We start from the raw sequence: 20,413 nt of genomic DNA, 5'->3' as shown, positions 1-20,413 counted from the left end.
AACACATATTTTCTGCTCAACCATGGGAGGTAGTTGGGGAAAGAGTGACTGTTCCTAGAGTAGTTCAGAGACCAAGGCTGTTGGGAGTTCTTCCTCTCTATGACATGTGGCCTTCAAATCACCATGTGTGTCACGTGGCCAGCAGCTAGGGGAGGAAGAGTATTGAAGAGAGTGCCCATGGGGTATTTAAAGACCAGGGTGGTTTGTGGCACACATCACTTCTGATCACATTCCATAGAGCCAAAGACAGTCTCATGGCCACACAGGGGAACCTAGGACATGTGGCTGAGTAGTGCTCCCAGGAAGAAAAATTTAGCTTTGTTAGAGTTAGCAGTCTTTTCCACAGCTACTCAACTTCTTTTTATTGTTAATCCCCAATCTCCTGGCTATGAAAACTTAATTCTGCTAAATCTAGGGTTTCTGGGTCCGAATTTGGGTTTGTTCATGAAGTTAAGGTACCAGTAAGAATCCCTGGGTGTTTGTTGTCCATGGTGTCAGCCTAGATTTCTGTTTTCCTTCATTCTGGATGGCTCCCGTGTTATCCCTGGCTCCCTTCTGATAGTCACTCCCACCCTGGCACTTGGCATTCCTGTAGCCTCCACCTCCTTTTCACCAAGCTGAGATATGGGCTATCCTACTTGGCTGTCTAAGGCCGTTTCTTCCTAGACCTCCACACCATGCAGCATATTTTCTTTGTGATCTTGGAGCCTCTGTAGGACTTATTTGTTTGGAGGTAATGCAAGTAGTATCTGGGATCTTTGACACCTCACCCCTTCCTGAGACACAGGCCTCAGGGACCTCCTTAGGGATATACTTGCATCTAATCTCTCTTTCTCCACTTCCCCTATTCCATGAATAGGGACCATTTACCTTTGACTGGGAGAGAGGTGGTCTTCATCAGCTCTTCCACTAAATCTATTGTTTATTTCTTGAAGTCTTTCCATTTTCCCCCTAACAGTTTGATTTTGGGATCTCAAAAGCTGGAGATTTCTGTTTTCCTAGAAAAAGCAGGGATAGGAAACACAGCCCCAGCAAAACACAGATGCTAGCTCAGAAACACACACACACATGCATACACATGAGAAGCCGGAACATTCCCTTCATTTTTATTGGTTTAAATAAATATTTTTCTGAAAGAGCAGCCCAGTATCAAGGAGCTAAGCACATCCAGGGCATGAAAGTGAGGACCCCCAAGGTGGATGAAGATGGTTCTGGAGGCCAAGAGGATGAAGTAGTATGATGTCCTTAGGCTAGTGGGTTGCTTGGATGTTGAGTTCCTTGGCTGATAGGTTTCTTGGCTAGAAGATGTCTCAGCTGTTGGTTTCTTGCATGGTGGCTGATTTGGCTGGTTAGTGTCTTGGTGGGTGGGTCCTATTTGGGGTGGACCCATGGACTACTTGGCCTGACCTTCACATAAATAGGACATAGACATAAATGATGCCTAAACCGATGAGTATGGCGAATACATCCAGCCAACCAGTTCGACCTGAGTTGATGTAAGCCTCTTCCCATTGGCTGTTCTTGTTGGCCTGCGAGGTCTGTAGGGACGGGAGCTTTAGATGTGGGCTCCTGAGTCCAGCCTTGTGACACCCTTGGGGAAGGGCTGGAGACCAATGGTCACTGAGGGGAAACCCCTACCCGGGTCCCAGGACGGAAGCAGGTGCAAGGGGCTGGTAGAGGGCAGGATGGGCCATGGCCCAGGTATTGTTTTACCTTGTAACTGAAGAATACAGCTATTAATCCCAGGGGAGGGAAAAGAATTACAGCCAGGATGGTCAAACATTGGTAATTCGGGGCATAAAATGCCAGTTCTTCAGGTGTCTGTGTTTCCTCTGGCGGCTTCTCAGGGGCCCCTGCAGCGGGTGGGGCCCCTGCAGCGGGTGGGGCCCCTGCAGCGGGTGGGGGCCCTGCAGCGGGTGGGGCCCCTGCAGCGGGTGGGGCCCCTGCAGCGGGTGGAGCCCCTGCAGCCGGTGGAGCCCCTGCAGCCAGTGGGTCCCCTGCAGCGGGTGGGGCCTCTGCAGCCGGTGGGGCGCCTGCATCGGCTGGGGCGGGTTTTGGGGGCATGATCTTTCCACCCAAACAAAGACAGATCCCGAGTGTCTTGAAAACAGAGAGCCAAACCCACTATACCTCCCCTTGTTCTAACCCAAGACTCCAACGGTTAAAGGCACTTCTTCACAATGGAGAAACCAGCACCTCAAGTCCTGATTGGCTGTCTGCATAAGGGGGCGTGGTCCCACGATTCCCTCGTTCTCCAGGACTCTGAGCTTGGAGCCAGGTTCCATCCTCTATCAGGACATTGACTCCACCCGCCCTGATAGGGATTGGTGGGGAGCCATTGTAAGATCTGATCCTGGCTCCTCCTTGCTGCAGACCCCTATCTGCATGACTCACAGGAGGGCTGTACCAGAGTCGCCTCTCAGAGAGTGGTGGGAGAGAGGAAGTAGACAAGCTCAGTAAGAAAACTAGGAGATTTACAATCAGGAAGGAAGGAAAAGGAATAATGTCAATAATAGATTGTAAAATATTGAATTAGAAAAGAATTCTTTAGTCCATACTGACCGAAAGAGAGAGAAAGAAGGTGAAAAATAGGAAGGTCTTTTTTTTTTAAAGATTTTATTTATTTGACAGAGAGAGACACAGCGAGAGAGGGAACACAAGCAGGGGAGTGGGAGAGGGAGAAGCAGGCTCCCCGCTGAGCAGAGAGCCCGATGTGGGGCTTGGTCCCAGGACCCTGGGATCGTGACCTGAGCCGAAGGCAGACACTTAACGACTGAGCCACCCAGGCACCCTAGAAGGTCTTTCTTAAAGTAGAATGCCGTCTAATAAGTGTAGATGGAATGATGGAAATGGGAAATCACCATGGTGGTAGGCAGAATTCTAAGATGGCCCCAAGAGTCCTGCTCCCTGGTGTACACACACCTTTTCCCTGTTACTCATTCAAGTATTAATCTATGTGCTGCTGTGGAGGGATTTGGTACTTGTAGTTAAGTTCCCCAATCAGTTAAATTTAAGACAGGGAAAATATCCTCCATGGGACAACTGTAATCCAGTGAGTTCTTAAAAGGGACTGGGTCTTACTGGCAAAAATGATTCAAGGCATGTGATGGAGTGCAGTCAAGGGAGATTCTCCATTGCTATCTTGAAGATGGAGGAGGCCACATGTCAAGGAATGCAGGCAGCCCCTAGCTGAAGTGGCTCCCAACTGACAGCCAGCAAGGAAACAGGACCTATTTTATATCTTTAAGAGCAAGGATCTGAATTCTGTCATAACCGTATTTGTTTGGAAGAGGATCCTAGCTCCAAATGAGAACACAGACTGGCCAACACATACCTGGATTTTAGCCTTGTGAGATTCTGAGTGTTCTAGAGAACATAGACATTCTGATCTACAGAACTGTGAGTTAATAACTAAGTTTGAGGGCATTTGTTATGCATCATTAGAAAGCTATTTCAAGCACCATAGTAATTACTGACTCAGGGAAGAACTATCAATGGATGCTAATGCCACTGGGTTTTAGCTGATAGTTCCCTTTGCTGGTTGTTTTAGGGGAGTGGAGGATGTGAGGAGCCAATCTGTAGAGACTTGTAAGTGGGTAGGAGATGACACAGTGTAGTCCACAAATATAGATTCCAAGGTGATTTGTCAAGGACACAACTGTATTGAAGCACAGGCGTGGACCTAGAAGCACCAAGAACAGCAGAAAGGGACATACTCCAGGGGTCAGGAAAGTCTTCAGGCAATGTCTTCGTGTGCATAGTCTTTCAACCTCTGCTTGCCACAGAAGAATGGCCCTTGGGCCTGGAATACTTTCTGACCAAGAGCTAAAAAGCCCACACAGCCTTCAGGGTTCATCACCTCCTGTGGGAATATCTTTCTCTATTTCAGGCTCATTGTGTATTCCTTTGTTCCGCTTAAGTGCCTGTGCCCTGAGGCCCAACCCCAGCTTTTAGTATTTCAGACTCCATGAAGGAGGGATCAGGGTCTTTCTGCTGTGGTGCAAGAGGAGTTCATAAAGGCCAATTGCACCTGCTACCCAGACACCCACTGTTGGAGCTGATCCTGCTCTGTCTCTTCTTTATGTGAGTAAAAGTGTCTCATCCAGTGCTGGACTGTGTTGTATCTTCCTTGGCAACTCTGAGACCAAGATGCAGTGTGCAGAAGTGTTTGGACTTCTATTTCTAGTGGTTGGCATTGTGATGATCTTTGCTACCCTCCACGTATTTGGAGCCCCTCCTTGTATTGGTAGCTAGTGCGTGGTGTTCTGCTTGACAGAATGAATAATTAGCTCAGAGCATTTTAAGGGGCAAGGTGGATATTCCAGAGCAAAAAATATGAGGTGAGGGGAGACAGAACTCATGGTTGGGTGGGATGAAGAATGCAGATTGGTTTCTGGCAGGTCCCATGGATGGTGGGAACCTTGGATTGGGGGTAAGGTCCTCTTGACTAGTGAATCTTTTGTCTGAGGTGGCTTTGATATGGTACCTTGCCTGGGTTCTGTATTTCTGAGCTCAGGTATCCCTCATCAGGTGAATCCTTTGACTGCAGTGCTCTTTAGCTGGTGGGTCCCTTGGCTGGAGGGTCACCTAACAAACAAGAGACTGAATGAACATAGAAGGTGTATTTATGTGCATGTAATAGCAGATAAACTCAGGAAAAGCATTTGACCTGAATATGTCCCTGCTGTGTGTTTCTTGATCTATTGGGAGATGATGATGGAAAGAATGTGTGGCTTTATAGAATGAATTGAGAGTACTATTCAGGATCTCCATTAAGGTAACAAAGCCGGGACATCTTCCACCTTCAGTGCTCATTTCTGGGCAGAAATAAATATAGGAGTGGGGAATGGGTTGTATATTCTGGAGGTTAGGTCTTGGGCAGTGGTGACAGTGCCCAGTCTTCATAGTGTTGACAACAGCTGGGATTCCCAAGGGGAAGGTTATGATGACTAAAGACAGTGGACAGATTTGATGAATATTCCCTCTACTGTGTATCTCTTGTTTCCTGTTCTTTTTCTTCTTTCATTCTCTCTTTTACTTTTTTAAAATTTATTTGGTCCTTCTTTCCATGCATAGAAGCTTTCTTGGCTTGAGTAGTTGGGTTTCAATTTCCAGAAAGTAAAGTATTTGGCCGAGTCCTTAGGTAGGAAGGGACAAGCTACCTCCTTCTGAGTCCTAGTCAGCTACAAGTATGAAGACATCACTTGCTTTTCCATGATTGAGATAGTCAAGTTTTGCCCCTATCTTTAAACTCCAGACTGGTCCATCAAACAGACATGCTGACTACTCACCTAAGTATGCCTAGATAACCTGCTTTCTGGTTGGTTTTGTCTTCAGGGGGCAAGTCTGGAAGGGTGTGGGTCCCCAGGAAGCTTCCTCCAGCACCCTTGGTACCAGCTTCCCAGAGTGCCCCATGGCTCTGGGGAGTGGGAGAGGAAGGGAGATACCTGGGCCGGTGTTGGGAGAGAGCCAGGAAAAGTCTCTGCAAGGAGAGCATGGACAAACTTGTCAACACTTGAGATGTATCCTCTGGATTTAAGGGCAGGGAGGTGTTAATACCTTCGGTGAGGGCAATTTCAAAGGATCAGTGGGGCAGGTGCCATAATGTGGGACCCAAATGGTTTACAAGAAGAAGGGAGTGTAGGCAGAGTGTAGATAACACTTTCCAAGACTTTGGAGGTGAAAAAGAAAGGAGGGGCTGAGAAGAATGTGGGTTCTAATTTCTGGGGCACTAGGGGGTCAATGCCTGATTTCAGAGAGCCATGGATTGAGTATGAGGTGTGGAAGTAGAAATGATACAGACATTTGCTTCAAGAAGTTTGTTGATGAAGGGCCAAGAGAGGCAGGACTGGAATGGGAGCAGGGGAGTGAGAGTGAGATATATATATATATATATATATATATATATATATATATATATATATTTAAGATGGGCGAGACTTGGGCATATTCTACTGGATGGAGATGCTGAAAAGATAGTAGCATGGTCCCATGTTCTGGCTCTCCTTTTGTCTCTGAAATTATGGATGAACCCAAAAACAAAGTCAGATTCATAGTTTGAGGGGGTGGAGGGGTCACGGGAAGTGGGGTTTTTTTTTGGGTTTCGTTTTTGGTGGGAAAGATGAGATAGACAACGTTGCCAGTGAGAGAGAGGATGGAGATGTGGGAGAGATGGTTTAGTGGGGCTGAGGACATTCATTTGTTGGCCCTGTAGCCTCAATATCAAAACAGGACCTGAAACAAAGTAATTGCCCAATAAATGTGGACTGAATCAACATGCCTGGGCCTTGGAACCAGACTACGTAGGTTTGAATCTCTGCCATGCTACTAACTAGCTGTGTTGCCATGTGCAAGTCACTTAATCTCTCTGGGCATGTTTTCTCATCTTTAAAATAGGGATAATAATGGTTTCTCCCTCATTTAATTATGAGGATAAGTAAATCAATGTATGTAAAATGCCTGGCACATAGTGAGTATTATATAAGATGGTGATGGTGGTGGTGGTGGTGAAGGAGGAGAAGGGGAGGAGGTAGGCAGAGGAGGAGGGGGAGGAGAAGAAGAAGAATGGGTAGGATTCAGAGCATGTGGGAACCATCCCTCACCCTCTTCATGTCAGGAAGTAGGGATGGAATGTATGTGGATGCAGGCAAGATATTTATGAACCCTAGGCCTTAATCATAGACGGTTTCATTGCAAGGAAAAGACACCCCCAAAACTAGCTTAAGAAGGGAAACTTCTTGTAGGGTTACTGGGCCCTCTCAGAGGCATCTAAGGAGAGGATATTCAGTATAGCAGGCGTATCAGTCAGAGTTCAGTCAGGACGACAGACACCATAGGTATTTGCAACAGAGGGGATTTGAAACAGAGGGTTGGCCACACAGGGATAGGAATCCTGTTAAGAGCGAAAGGTAAAGACTAAGGTAACTCCACTCCTACTCCTAGAGCTGGGAGGACAAAACAAAGAGGTGGTATTACAGGACTTAGAGAAGGGGGAGCTGCGTGGCTGATGCTCAGATCTCTGAAGATAAGGTACATCCTAATGAGAAGGTATTAGGACCACAAGCGGGTGAAGCCCTACAGTTCCTCCAGTCTCCAGTGTGGGGCACTGCTGGCAGGTGAGGGCGCACAGGATAGCCCTTACTGACCGGCAGGGGAGCGTGACCCAACTAAGCGCTGACGATGACTCTAAAACATCAGTGCTCAAACTCTTTGGTTTCAGGACCCCTTTCACTCTTAAATTTTTTGAGAACTCCCCAAAAGCTTTCACTTATGTGAGTTGTATCTATTGGTATTTTCTATATCGGGATTAAAGTTAGAAAAATTAAATATTTATTAATTTTGAAATAACAGTAAACAACCTTCGCATACTAATACAAATAACAGTGTTGTCATGAAAATCACTATATTTTCCAAAACATTTGTGAGTGGAGTGGCATTGTTTTACATTTTTGCAAATTTCTTTAATGTCTGGCTGAATAGAAGATAACTGGATTCTCATACCTGCTTCTGCACTCAGTCTGTTGCTGTGTATCACACATCATGTCGCTCTTGGAAAACTGTATACTCATAAGAAAATGAGAGTGAAAAAAGCAAATTAACATCTGTGTAAGGAAAACCCCAGTAATTCCTTCTGTTTGCCTTCTTTACCACTCACACAGAATACTCCCCTTCTGACACTTCTGATCACCAAATGTGTAGGGATTTTTCTGACAGCAAGCAATTCTGTGGCACTAGCTGGATGTCCAATAATTTAATTCTGACACTGTCTACCTGAACATAATGTCAGATCTCACAGGTTAAGGGCTCAATCCCTGAAGACTGCTACTTCTTTTCACATGCCGACTGCAAGTAGTAGGTACCCAGGTTACCCACAACTTCTGCCTGACTTGGCTACAAATTGGAGGTTCTTATGACCTCTTCCCCCTTAGGATCTCTGCATATAAAACTATACAACATGAGTGAAATATATTAGAGAAGACCTAAATACAAGGAAGGATTAGATCATGTTCATGGATTGGAGACCATATGGTAAAGATGTCAACTCTCCCAATTGATCTATAGAACCATTTTTTTTTTTTTTTGGTGGACATTGTTAAGCTAATTCTAAAATGTATATGGAATTCCAAAGCCCTAAGAAGAGCCAAGGCAATCTTGAGGAAGAAAAACAAAGTTGGAAGACTTACAGTAACAAATAACCAGTCTTATTAGAATTTTATGTAACTAAAACAGTGTGGTATTGGTGTAAGGATAGACATGTTGGCTAATGCAACAGAGTCTAGAAACAGACCCACATATATGTGATCATTTGATTTATGGTAAAGGTGGCACTGTAGCTTAGTAGGTAGGGGATGTAATTTTCAATAAATGGTTCAGGGTGAATTGCATATCCATATGGAAATCATTTATTTTTTTAATTTTTAAAAAATATTTATTTGAGAAAGAGCACAAGCAGGGGGAGGGGCAGAGACAGAGGGAGAAGCAGGCTCCCTACTCGGGGCTCGATGTGGGGCTCGATCCCAGGACCCTGAGATGGGGCTCAATCCCAGGACCTAAGATCATGACCTGAGCTGAAGGCAGATGCTTAACTGACTGAGCCCCCAGACACCCCTGGAAATAATTTAATCTAGACCCAACCTCACACTATCTACAGAAATAAATTCCAGAATGATCACAGATCCGAATGTGGAATATAAAACAGTTGAACTTCTAGAAGATAGCATAGAAGACAATTTCATGGTTTCAGACAAAGCACAGATATCCTAAATAGGACACAAAACTAAACATGAGGAAAAGGTTGATAAATTGGACTACATTAAAATGAATAACTTCTATTCTTCTCAAAATGCCATTAAGAGAATAAAAAAGGTAAGTCACAGTATAGGAAAATAATACTGTGCTATTTATAAACGGCCAATGACTTATACCTTAAAAAACACGGAGAATATCTATACCTTAAAAACAGAAAGGTATTTGGGGTACCTGGCTGGCTCAGTCAGTGGAGCATGCGACTCTTAATCTCAGGGTCCTGAGTTCAAGCCCCACATTGGGCGTAGACCTTACTTAAAAAAGATATTCAACAATTAGACAAAAAACTCAAGTTTTTGAATGAGCAAAGGATTTCAATAGACATTTCTCCAAAGAAGATACACAAATGGCCAATAAGCACATGAAAAGATGTTCAACATTATCAGTCATTGGAGAAATGCAAATCAGAACCACAATGAGATATCACTTCACAGCCACTAGGATGGCTATAATAATGCCTTTTTTTTTTTTTTTTAAGAAAAATAACAAGTGTAGGTAAGGATGTGGAAAAATTAGGACCCTTATTCATTGCTGGTGGGAATGTGAAATGGTGTAGCTGCTTCTTTTAAAATGTAGGTTTTACGGGTGCCTGGGTGGCTCAGTCCGTTAAGCATCTGCCTTCAGCTCAAGTCATGATGCCGGGGTCCTGGGATAGAGCCCCACGTCGGGTTCCCTGCTGAGCAGGGAACCTGTTTCTCCTTCTCCCTCTGCCACTCCCCCTGCTTGTGCTCTCCATCAAATAAATAAATAAAATCTTTTAAAAATAAAAATGTAGGCTTTATTATTATTCAGGTATGGCAAAGCCAGCAGATCAGGGCATGACTGCCATTGAAAAGATAGATGGTTATTCATAGTTCCGAGGAGGAGGGGGCACACCACACCATGCAGGGCAACAGGAGAAGTGCCAAGGTCAGCCAGGAGACAGAGGAGGTGAGGGGAAAACATGGGCAAAAGCCTTTCTTGTCTTTTTGGCAGGGCAAGCAGGCTCAAGATTGACTTGTTTGAATAATTTCGGTGGGCTCTGGATGTAGAGGCTGTCTCTAGCCATCTGGTACCTGGCCCCGGGTGACTAGTGTGAGGGATAATGGTCTGGAGTGTAAAAGCCCTTGAGAGCCCACTAAAGGGGGTGGTTTGGGATAGGCTCTGGATTGGTTGGTTTACATATGAAAGGCATGCTCCCAGGGGAGTCATTTGCGGTCTCCAGGAATTAGCTAGCTCTGGGAGAAGTTTTCCAGGGTCAGCAAGGCCCCAAGACGTCAAAGCATCAAAATAAAAAGACATGCTTAATACACTGCTGCAGAGAAGCAGTTTGGCAGTTCCTTAAACAACTAAACATAGAGTTATCAGATGAACCAGCAATTGCATCCTAGGTATATACCCAGGAGAAATGAAAACAAAGCATTCGTATCAGTATTATTCATAAGAGCCAAAAAGTGAAAACAACCCAAATGTCTATGAACACATTAATGGGTAAACAAAATGTGGTATTATCCATATGATGGAATATTACTCAGCCATAAAAAGGAATGAAGTATTGTTCTGTGTTATAATATGAATGAACCTTGAAAACATGCTAAGTGAAAGGAGTCAGACACACAAGACCACGTAGTACATGACTGCATTGACATGAAATGTCCAGAACAGACAAATCCATAAAAACAGAAAGTGGATTAGCGTTTGCCAGGGGGTGGGGGCAGAAATGGGAATGACTACTAATAGTTATGAGGTTCCTTTCTGGGGTGATGAAAATGTTCTGGAATTAGACAGTGGTGATGGCTGCACAATCTTGTGAATATACTAAAATGCACTGAATTATCCACTTCAAAATGGTGAATTTTATGGTATGTGAATTGTATCAATACATACATACATAACCCAAAAAGGTAGACAACATAATTACAAAATGGGCAAAAGAGTAGAACAGCTGATATACAAAAGAAAATATAGGAGCGCTTGGCTGGCTCAGTTGGTAGAGCCAATTGATCTCGGGGTTGTAAGTTCGAGCCCCATGTTGGGTATAGAGATTGCTTAAAATTAAAAAAAAAAAATCTTTTAAAAAAGCAAGAATATAGAAGCTTCAGTTCCACTAAGAGGGCTAAGCCCCATTCCTCCCAGGTCTTCCCCCTCTGACGTCTAAAATCCCTGGACATTACCCAACAAATAAGGATAGGAAGACTCTGAAAGGGGTACTAGAGGAAGAGGACAGCCTAGTGATGTCAGAAATGGAAGAACCATACAGTGTTGAGTCTCCTGGGTTTATTCCTCCCCATATATCTTGCACAGGATGCCTCCGACCCAGAACTGCCAACAAGAACAGACATAAAGAGCACCAAAGAAAAGCTGTTTCCCGTAGCCAAAGGACAGAGTAAAGGGGGGCCTACCAACAGGAAATGTTTTGGGCAATACCTGCACTACTCCAGCCAAACACCAACAGAAGATACCCCTCCCCCCCAACACACACACTCAATTCCCCATGGTTTTATTGGAGCTGAGTGGGGAACCTTCCATCCCTCACCTGGCCCAAGCAGATGACAACACCCTGATTGTCCAGCAGGGGCAGTATCTGTGGGCCCAAGCAGGGAGATGCTATCACATTCCCCCACCTAGGAGGCAATGAGAAGTAGGCTTGCACCACTAAGATTTAACTTCCTCCTCACTCCTCTGTCAGCAGGGCTAGTGAAGAGCTGAGACTTCACGGGTACAAATTTCCAGTTAGAAGGTAAATAAGTTCTGGGGATCTAATGTACAACATAGTGATTATATATTATATATTATATTATATATTATATTATCTCTCTATCTCTCTATTATGTACTTGAAAGTTGCTGAAAGAGTGGATCTTAACTGTTCTCATCACAAAAAAACATAGTAATTATGTGACATAATGAAGGTGTCAGCCTTTGGCTCATGTTATGATCTCAGAGTCCTGTGATTGAGTCCCGCATCGGGCTCCCTGCTCAGGGGGATGTTATCCTTAAATACCTGACCTCAACACCGAGGTCATTAAAAACAAGTGAGAAACTCTCACAGACCAGAGGAGGCCTAGGAGTCATGACAGTTAAGTGCAAAGTAGAGTATGATAACAGAGCAAATATGTACAAGGTGTACAAATCAGTATCTCCCCAAAACATGATTCTGCTAAATATGTGTCTTTCTCAGCTCATACTCTTAATTTAATATGCAAAAATGCTGCTTCAGTGAATTAAAAACAATAACCTTTTTTTAGAATTGTACAAAAGGAGGGGGCACCTGGGTGGCTCAGCTGTTAGGCGTCTGTCTTCGGCTCGGGTCATGGTCCTGGGGTCGTGGGATCGAGCCCTGCTCCCTGCTCAGCGGAAAGCCTGATTCTCCCTCCCCCACTCCCCCTGCTTGTGTTCCCTCCCTCGCTGTGTCTCTCTCTGTCAAATAAATAAATAAAATCTTTAAAAAAAAAGGAATTGTACAAAAGAATATATACTTATGTCTATGCTAAAAACCACTGTAAAAACACGGATACCCAGTGACCGTCAAGATTGAAAGAATCAATCTTGATTGATTGAATGCACAAAAATTAAAAGCGTTTGTTAAAAGATATGAGATCAGATGACAAAATACATTATGCTGAAATCAGGAACATCTTGGTGCAAATAGATTACAACTATTTATGCTATCTATCAGTATGGGAAAATCTGTTGAACAGGTAGAAAGGTTTAGTAAAGTTCCATAATTTAAAAAACATGTCTGTATATAAAGGCTCTACACTTAATAGAAGGTCGAGTCCTTTGCTTATAATAAATGAAAGTTACTTTGAAAATATGTTGGATGAACAGCAAGAGATATGAACAGATGTGCCAAATTTGAATATAAACAAAAAAGAAAAGTAAAAAAATGGAAATGTATTAATCACTAGAGAGTATCAATTATTATAAGAAAAGTGTTCATCACTTTTATAATGTAATTATATAATCAATTAATACAAATTAACTAGATTATAGACATCCTAGTTTTACACTGAACTGGGGATACGAAAAATTAAACAAAGTGTCTTAATTTTTAAAAAAGATTTTATTTATTTGAGTGTGTGTGCAGGAGCGGGAGGAGGGGTAGAGGGACAAGCAGACTCCCCTCTGAGCACAGAGCCCAGCCCGGGGCTTGATCCCAGAATCCTGGGCTCATGACCTGAACCAAAGGCAGACGCATAACCAACTAAGCCACCCAGTTGCCCCAGTGTCTTAAGATTTTAAATTTTTACCCACAGAAAAGTTAATCTGCTGCTGAGTTGGATCTTCTGGTGCTTCAAGCACTGTGGAAATTTAATCTGAAATAGTTGTAAGCAGTATGGCATATCAGTAACTTGTCTTATCAGTGTCAGGTTTGGATCTTCTAAACCTGATGCACAAATTTTGCTTAGTACAATCTTATCCAAATTTGAAAGTGAACTTGATAGTTGTTTGTTTGTTTGTTTGTTTTTTACAATACAGTGATGTCTTATAAAAGCAGTTTCAGGGGGCGCCTGGATGGCTCAGTCAGTTAAGCGTCTGCCTTTGGCTCAGGTCATGATCTCGGGGTCCTGGGATCGAGCCCCGCATCAGGCTCCCTGCTCAGCTAGGAGTCTGCTTCTCCCTCTCCCTTTGCCCCTCCCCCTGCTTGTGGTCTCTCACTTGCTCTGTCTCTCAAGTAAATAAGTAAAATCTTTAAGAAAAATTTTAAAAAGGGGCACCTGGGTGGCTCAGTCGTTAAGCATCTGCCTTCGGCTCAGGTCATGATCCCAGAGTCCTTGGATCGCATCATCGGGCTTCCTGCTCAGCGGGGAGCCTGCTTCTCCCACTCCCACTCCCCCTGCTTGTGTTCTCTCTCACGCTGTGTCTCTCTCTGTCAAATAAATAAATAAAATCTTTAAAAAAAAAAAAAGAAAAATTAAAAAAAGATGTTTCAGTAAGCTGAAATTATTTTAAAATTATTTAGGTTATTTATTTATTCAAGAGAAATTGTCAATATGGCAATTCTCTCAGTTGAAAGCAAGATAAAGAAATTTTGAAAATATTATCGATGAGTTTGCTTTCATTAAAGCTAAGAAATTAAAACTGTAACAAATTAGTTATGAGTATAAGTAAAATATGTAAACTTAAAAATAATTGTATGAGTTTTAATATAACTACTTTTCTTTTTTAAAATATATTTTTAACTACTTTCATATTTTCAAAAAAACCTAACCGGTTAAAAACAGGTATATAATAGGGTGCACATTTTTCCTTTTGTCCCTGGCTCCAATGGCCAGGCAAGACTGCTTCTGGGGGCTTTAGTTTGGGGTGAAGCGAGTCAGAGGAGAAAGGGTAGAGCTGAGGTTTGTGAGATCTGCAGGGGCCTGGTGATACAGGGTTGTATAGGGTAGGGGAAGAAGTGTGTCCTAGTGACTCTTAAGACCCCAGGATAAGAGTTGAGAGGACTTTGCTTTTCCTGGGGTGGGCACTGGACCTACACCAAAGTTGGTTGAGCAGGGGCAGGAGAGGGACCCAGATTAGCCAGAAAGTGGACAGACCATAGTCAGCCATGCCTTATCTCAGAGAATGCTCCTATGGAGTTTGGAAGTGGGGGCACCTCCCTGACACCTGCCCTGCTCACGCCTAGACCCAGCTTCTGCTTTGTGAGGGTTTGAGGTTCCTGGCAAATGAGGAACCTACTGCCTCCCACTTTTCATTCTGTTCAGGGCAGCCAGAGCTTCTCCACAATCTAAATCACAACTCATCTCTCCCAGATTTACAGCCTCTAGGAGGTTCCCGTGGCTATTAGGATCAAATCCAAACCCTCACTCCGATGTCCAAACCCTGCATAGTCTGCTTTCTACCCTCCTCACATCCTCCCCTCTTGACTCCCCCACTCCAACCACAGAGCTCTTGTTCCTGCTCCCGGAACACACAAACCTCACTCCCACCTCAGGACCTTTGCGCTCACTGTCCCCTTGCCTGGAACTCTTTCATTTCCCCCAGATGTGCTCTTGGCTAGCTCATCCTGCACATCTGAGCTCAAATGGCGCCTCCCTCTTCTGTCAGGCCTCCCTCCTTCCTTCTAACTATTACCATCATAGTCACTGGCCCATTCTGAAGTCCTCTGGGCTATTTGGCTGTTTATCTTCCATCTCCCCCATAAATTAACTCCAAAAGAACCATGGCCTTGTTTGCTTTGGTCACCACTGTTCCCTGGTGACTGAGCACAGGGCCTGACACACAGTAGGCTCCTAATTAAAATATGTTTAATAAATTCATAAATCCTGTCCTCTGGATGCATGGAACCAATCAGAGGTTCAATCACGAATATACCTGCCAGTGAGTGAGACCCACATATTTTACACGTTGAATCAATCAGGAGTTCAAGCTGGAGGATAAATGCAAATAAAGCTCCACCCAATTCTTTCAGCAGAAGAGGTTTTCCTAGGTGCCAGCCTCATCTTCAAGGGAACGAAGAAGAAATCTGAACTAAACACTTGGGACTCCACCCTTTCTATTTTAACAGCCAATCACATCGAGGAAACAAAGGGCAAAGGGAATATTGTTGAGCACAGAGACCACGCCCCATAACGTCATTCCCCCCATGGCAACTTCCAGGCCCTAGTTCATTAGGTTAAGGGGAGCGCTGTTGAGAAAGAGTGGGAAAGTTAAGATCAGGGTAGGATCATGTGTGGACAGAGAGGGGGTGAGGAGGGAAGAGAGCTGGTTAGAGGATAAAGGAAGGGGACTGGTAGGGCACCAGGGTCAAATTAATGGAGGACAGAGAGGGGGTTAATGGGGGAATGGGAGAGGGTTATAGGAGGACTGGGAGAGTTTATAGGGGACACACTGCAGGTTAAATGGGGGAGCTTATGTAGAGGGGTAAAGAGTAGTGGGCATGGGGTGTTACAAGGATTCAGTGTCATCATAGTGGCAAAAGGCAAGGTCATAAGGAGACAAGAAAAAATTAAGGGAAGACAGGATTTAAACGAGGACAGAGAAAATTAATTGGGGACAGAAACTGTTATGGAGAACAGAGAGAGGGCCTTTAGGTGTCAGGAAGGGTTGTGGGGGACAGGAAAAATAAATCAAGAAGGGAGGGAAATCAAGCAACTCAAATTGCATTCTAGATAGAGGACAGTGAGGAGACATACTGGGACAGTGAGGTGGTGTGGGGGCCAGGCTGCCCCACCTTGGGGTGGTGTCACCTTTCAGGGCTCCTCTGACCTGCAGAGTTGGTTCAGCCTGGTCTCCATTCACTGAGGTCTCTGCTGTCCATTCTTCTGGCCACTGTGCTGAGACCCTTTCCCTGGCTGTGGTCATCTTCAATCTGCTGCTCTCTAGGCCCTCTAGGTCATGCCACAGAACCCTGGTGGTGAGATGTCCCTGGATCCCTGGGCTTGGTACCCTTGGTATACCCAAATTGACCATAGATGCATGGGTTTATTTCTATCTCAATTCTCCTGCAGTGATCTATATGTCTATCCTTATTTTTTTTTTTTAAGATTTTATTTATTTATTTGACAGAGAGATACATAGCGAGAGAGGGAACACAAGCACGGGGAGTGGGAGAGGGAGAAGCAGGCTTCCCACTGAGCAGGGAACCTGATGCAGGGCTCAATCCCAGGACCCTGGGATCATGACCTGAGCTGAAGGCAGACACTTAACGTCTGAGCCACTCAGGCGCCCCTATATGTCTATCCTTATGCCAGTGCCATACTCTTTGTGATTACTGTAGCTTTGATCAAAGCTTTGAAATCAGGAAATAAGAGTCCTCCAACTTTGTTGTTCATTTTCAAGATTGTTTTGGTTATTCGTGGTCCCCTGCAGTTCCATATGATTTTTAGAATCAGTTTGTCCATTTCTACAAATAAGGTAGTTGAGGGGCCCCTGGGTGGCTCAGTCTGTTAAGTGTCTGCCTTTGGCTCAGGTCATTATCCCAGGGTCCTTGGATCAAGTCCCACATCGGGCTCCTCACTCGGTGGGGATTCTGCTTCTCCGTCTGCCCTTCCCTCCACTTGTGCACTCTCTCTCTCAAATAAATAAAATCTTTAAAAAAGTTAAAAAAAAAAGAAGGCAGTTGAAATTTTGGTGGAGATTGCATTGAATCTGTAGAACAATTTGGAGAGTATTAGCATCTGAAAAATTAAGCCTTCCAATCAATGAACACAAGATATCTCAATTATTTTAAGTCTTCTTCAATTTCTTTAAAAGATGTTTTGTAGTTTTTAGGGTACAAGTCTTGTACCACCTTTGATTAAATTTATTTCTAAGTATTTTATTCTTTTTGATGCTTTTGTAAATGGGATTGTTTTCTTAATCTCATTTTCAGATTGTTCACTGTTAGGGTACTAAAATACAATTGATATTTATATGTTGATCTTAGTATCCTGCAACTTCGCTAAAATCATTTATTAGCTATTGCAGTTTTTGTGTGTGTGTGTGTATTCTTTAGAATTTTCTAGGCAGGGACGCCTGGGTGGCTCTGTCGGTTAAGTGTCTGCCTTCGGCTCAGGTCATGATCCCAGGGTCCTGGGATTGAGTCCCACATCGGGCTCCTTGTTCAGCAGGGAGCTTGCTTCTCCCCCTGCCTGTGCTCTCAATCTCTCTCTCTCTCTCTCTGGCAAATAAATAAATAAAATCTTAAAAAAAAAAAAAAGAATTTTCTACACATAGGATCATGTCATCTGTGAACAGAAATTGTTTAGATTCCTCCTTTCCTATTTGGATGATTTTGTTTCTTTTACTTGCCAAATTGCCGTAGCTAGAACTTTCAGTACAGTGTTGAACAGAAGTGGTGGGAGCAGATGTCCTTGTCTTGTTCCTGATCTTAGTGGGGAGGCATCAAGTCTTTTATCATTAAGGATGGTGTTAGCTGTGGGGTTTCCCTACATGCCCTTTATCATAGGTTGAGCTAGTTTCCTTCTATTTCTAACATCCTGAGTGTTTTGTTTTGTTTTTTTTAATCATGGAGGGGTGTTCAATTTTGTCAAACACTTTTTCTGTATCAGTTGAGATAATCCTGTTTTCTCTATTACCTTGATTGAGTTTTGTATGTTAAACCACCTTGCATTCCCAGGATGAATCCCACTTGCCCATGGGGTATAATCCCTTTAACATGCTGCTGGATTTGGTTGGCTAGTATTTTGTTGAGGATTTTTGCATTTATATTCATAGGGGATATTGGTCTCTTTTTCATTTCTCCTGATGTCTCTGTATGGTTTGATATCAGGGTAACATTGACCTCATAGACTAAGTTAGGAAGTATTCTGTCCTCTTCTCTTTTTTGGAAGAGTTTGGAAAGGATTCATTTTAATTCTTTAAACATTGATAGAATTCACCAGTGAAGCTCTCTGGGCCTGGGATTTTCTCTGTTGGAAGTTTTTGTTGTTGTCCTTTGGTTTGGTTTGGTTTGAAACTGATTTAATCTCTACTTGTTATTGGTTAATTCAGAATGTCCGTTTCTTCATGAGTCAGTTTTGGTAGTTTATGGCTTTCCAGGAATTTGTGCATTTCATTTAGGTTATCTAATTTGTTGGCATATAATTGTCCATAGTATTCTCTTATAATCCTTTTTATTTCTGTAAGGTTGGTGGTGATGTCCTCACTTTTGAAAGTATTTCTGATTTTAGTAATTTGAGTTTTCCCTCTTTTTTCCTTGGTCAGACTAGCTTAAAGTTTGCCAATTTTGTTGTTCTTTTCAAAGAACTACTTTTGTTCATTGATTTTCTGTTTATTCTGTATTATTTATTGCCACTCCAATTTTTAGTATTTCTTTCCCTCTGCTTGCTTTGGGTTAAGTTTTGTCTTCTTTTTATAATTTCTTAAGACGGAGGGTTAGGTTGTTGATTTGAGATCTTTCTTCATTTTTAATGTAGGAATTTACAGCTATAAATTTCCCTATGAGCACCGCTTTTACCATATGCCCTAAATTTTGGCATGTTGTGTTTTTGTTTTCATTCACATAAAAGCATTTTCTAATTTCCCTTTGATTTCTTCTTTGACTCATTGGTTGTTTAGGAGTGTGTTGTTTAATTTCCACATATTCAAATTTTTCAGATTTTCTTCTCTTACTGATTTCTAGTTTCATTCCATTGTGGTTGGAGAACATACTTTATATTATTTTACTGTTTTTATATATATTTGGACTTGTTTTGATCTAACATTTGATCTGTCCTAGAGGCTGTTCCATGTGCACTGTTTCCATTTTTGCAATTGAGGTGTTGAAATATCCCACTATTATTGTTGGGCTGTCTCTTTTCCCTTCACTTTTGTTTTTGCCTTATATATTTTGGGACTCTGTGGTTAGGGGAATATATGTTTATGACTGGTGTATCTTTGATGGATTGTCTCTTTTATCATTATATATAATGTTCTTTTTTATCTCTTAATAATTTTTGTTTTAGGGTCTATTTTTCTGATATTAGGATAGTGACTCCAGCTCTCTTTTGGTTACATTTGTATGGAATATATTTTCCCATCCTTTCACTTTCAACCTATTTATGTCTTTGGCTCTAAAGTGTAGACAGTATATAGTTGGAGCATGTTCTTTTTTTTAAAAAAAATTTTATTTATTTATTTATTTAGAGAGCATGAGCAGGGGGAGGGGCAGAGGGAGAGAGAATCTCAAGCAGACTCCCTCCCACCATCACTTTCTCTCCCCCACTTCTCTAAAAAAAAAAAAAAGGATTAATAAATTAGGGAAGTTTTTTGGCCATCATTTCTTCAAATATTCTTCACTCACTTTTCTTTCTCTCCTCTCCTTCTGAGACTCCTGTTGTGCATATATGGATACATTTGGGGTCCCACAGGTGTCTTAGGCTATGTTCATTTTTCTTCATAATTTTCTCTTTCTGCTCTTCAGCTAGGTAATCTCAAGGGATCTAGTTCAAGTTCAAGTTCACTGATTACTTCTTCTGTTTGTTCAATTCTGCTTCTGCATCTTTCTACTGAATTTTTCATTTCGGATAATGTATTCTTTAACTCCCAAACTTCTATTTGGTTCCTTTTTATGATTTCTCTGTATTGATATTGTATATTTCACATTCTCATGGTTTCCTATAGTTCTTTGAGTATATTTTAAATAGTTGATTTAAAAATCTGTAGCTGATAAATCTAATGTCTGAGCTCCTCAGGGACGTGTCTATTTCTTTCTTTCTTTCTTTCTTTCTTTCTTTCTTTCTTTCTTTCTTTCTTTCTTTCTTTTCTTTCCTTCCTTCCTTCCTTTCTTTCTTTCTTTCTTTCTTTCTTTCTTTCTTTCTTTCTTTCTTTCTTTTCTTTCTTTTCTTTCCATTCTTTCTTTCTTTCCTTTTCGTTCCAGAGAGTGAGAGCATGTGTGCATGCATGTACAATGTGGGGAAGAGGGCAGAGGGAGAGAGAGAATCTTAAGCAGGCTTCTCGCCAGTGTGGAGCCCAGCACAGGGCTTGATCTTACGACCCTGAGATCATGACCTGAGTGGAAATAAAGAGTCAGATGCTTAACCAGCTGAGTTACCCAGGCTCCCCATATTAATTAATTAATTTTTTAAAAAGATTTATTTATTTTAGAGAGCACACACATGTATGTGCTCAGGGAGGAGGAGGGGCAGAAGGAGAGGGAGAGAAAAACCCAAGGAGATTTGGGAAAAACCCAAGCAGAGAAAAAC

The 20,413-nt window shown here is 42.7% G+C and overlaps 2 protein-coding genes across 3 annotated transcripts in view; one reads left to right on the top strand and one right to left on the bottom strand.

Moving 5' to 3' along the window:
* ATP4A (ATPase H+/K+ transporting subunit alpha) overlaps positions 1 to 20,413 on the top strand; it is an 84,722-nt gene that overhangs the window by 32,674 nt on the left and 31,635 nt on the right. The gene's annotated exons all lie outside the window — the stretch shown is intronic.
* PMIS2 (PMIS2 transmembrane protein) lies at positions 1,221 to 3,759 on the bottom strand. The gene is made up of 3 exons (XM_078063544.1): positions 3,717 to 3,759; positions 1,714 to 1,907; positions 1,221 to 1,538 (listed from the first exon to the last, which is right to left on the bottom strand). The coding sequence occupies exons 1-3, from the start codon at positions 3,757 to 3,759 to the stop codon at positions 1,410 to 1,412; spliced, it is 366 nt and encodes a 121-aa protein (XP_077919670.1). The 3' UTR covers positions 1,221 to 1,409.

Source organism: Halichoerus grypus, chromosome 15, assembly GCF_964656455.1.
Source record: "Halichoerus grypus chromosome 15, mHalGry1.hap1.1, whole genome shotgun sequence".
Lineage (NCBI taxonomy): Eukaryota > Metazoa > Chordata > Mammalia > Carnivora > Phocidae > Halichoerus > Halichoerus grypus.
This window is presented reverse-complemented; position numbering and strand designations above follow the sequence as displayed.

Coding starts and splice junctions, on each gene's coding strand:
- PMIS2 (XM_078063544.1), bottom strand. CDS start 3,759: ATGCACACGAAGACATTGCCTGAAGACTTTCCTGACCCCTGGA. Junction 1,908..3,716: donor AGACTTTCCTGACCCCTGGA/GTATGTCCCTTT, acceptor CACCCGCTGCAG/GGCCCCCACCCGCTGCAGGG. Junction 1,539..1,713: donor CTGTATTCTTCAGTTACAAG/GTAAAACAATAC, acceptor CCGTCCCTACAG/ACCTCGCAGGCCAACAAGAA.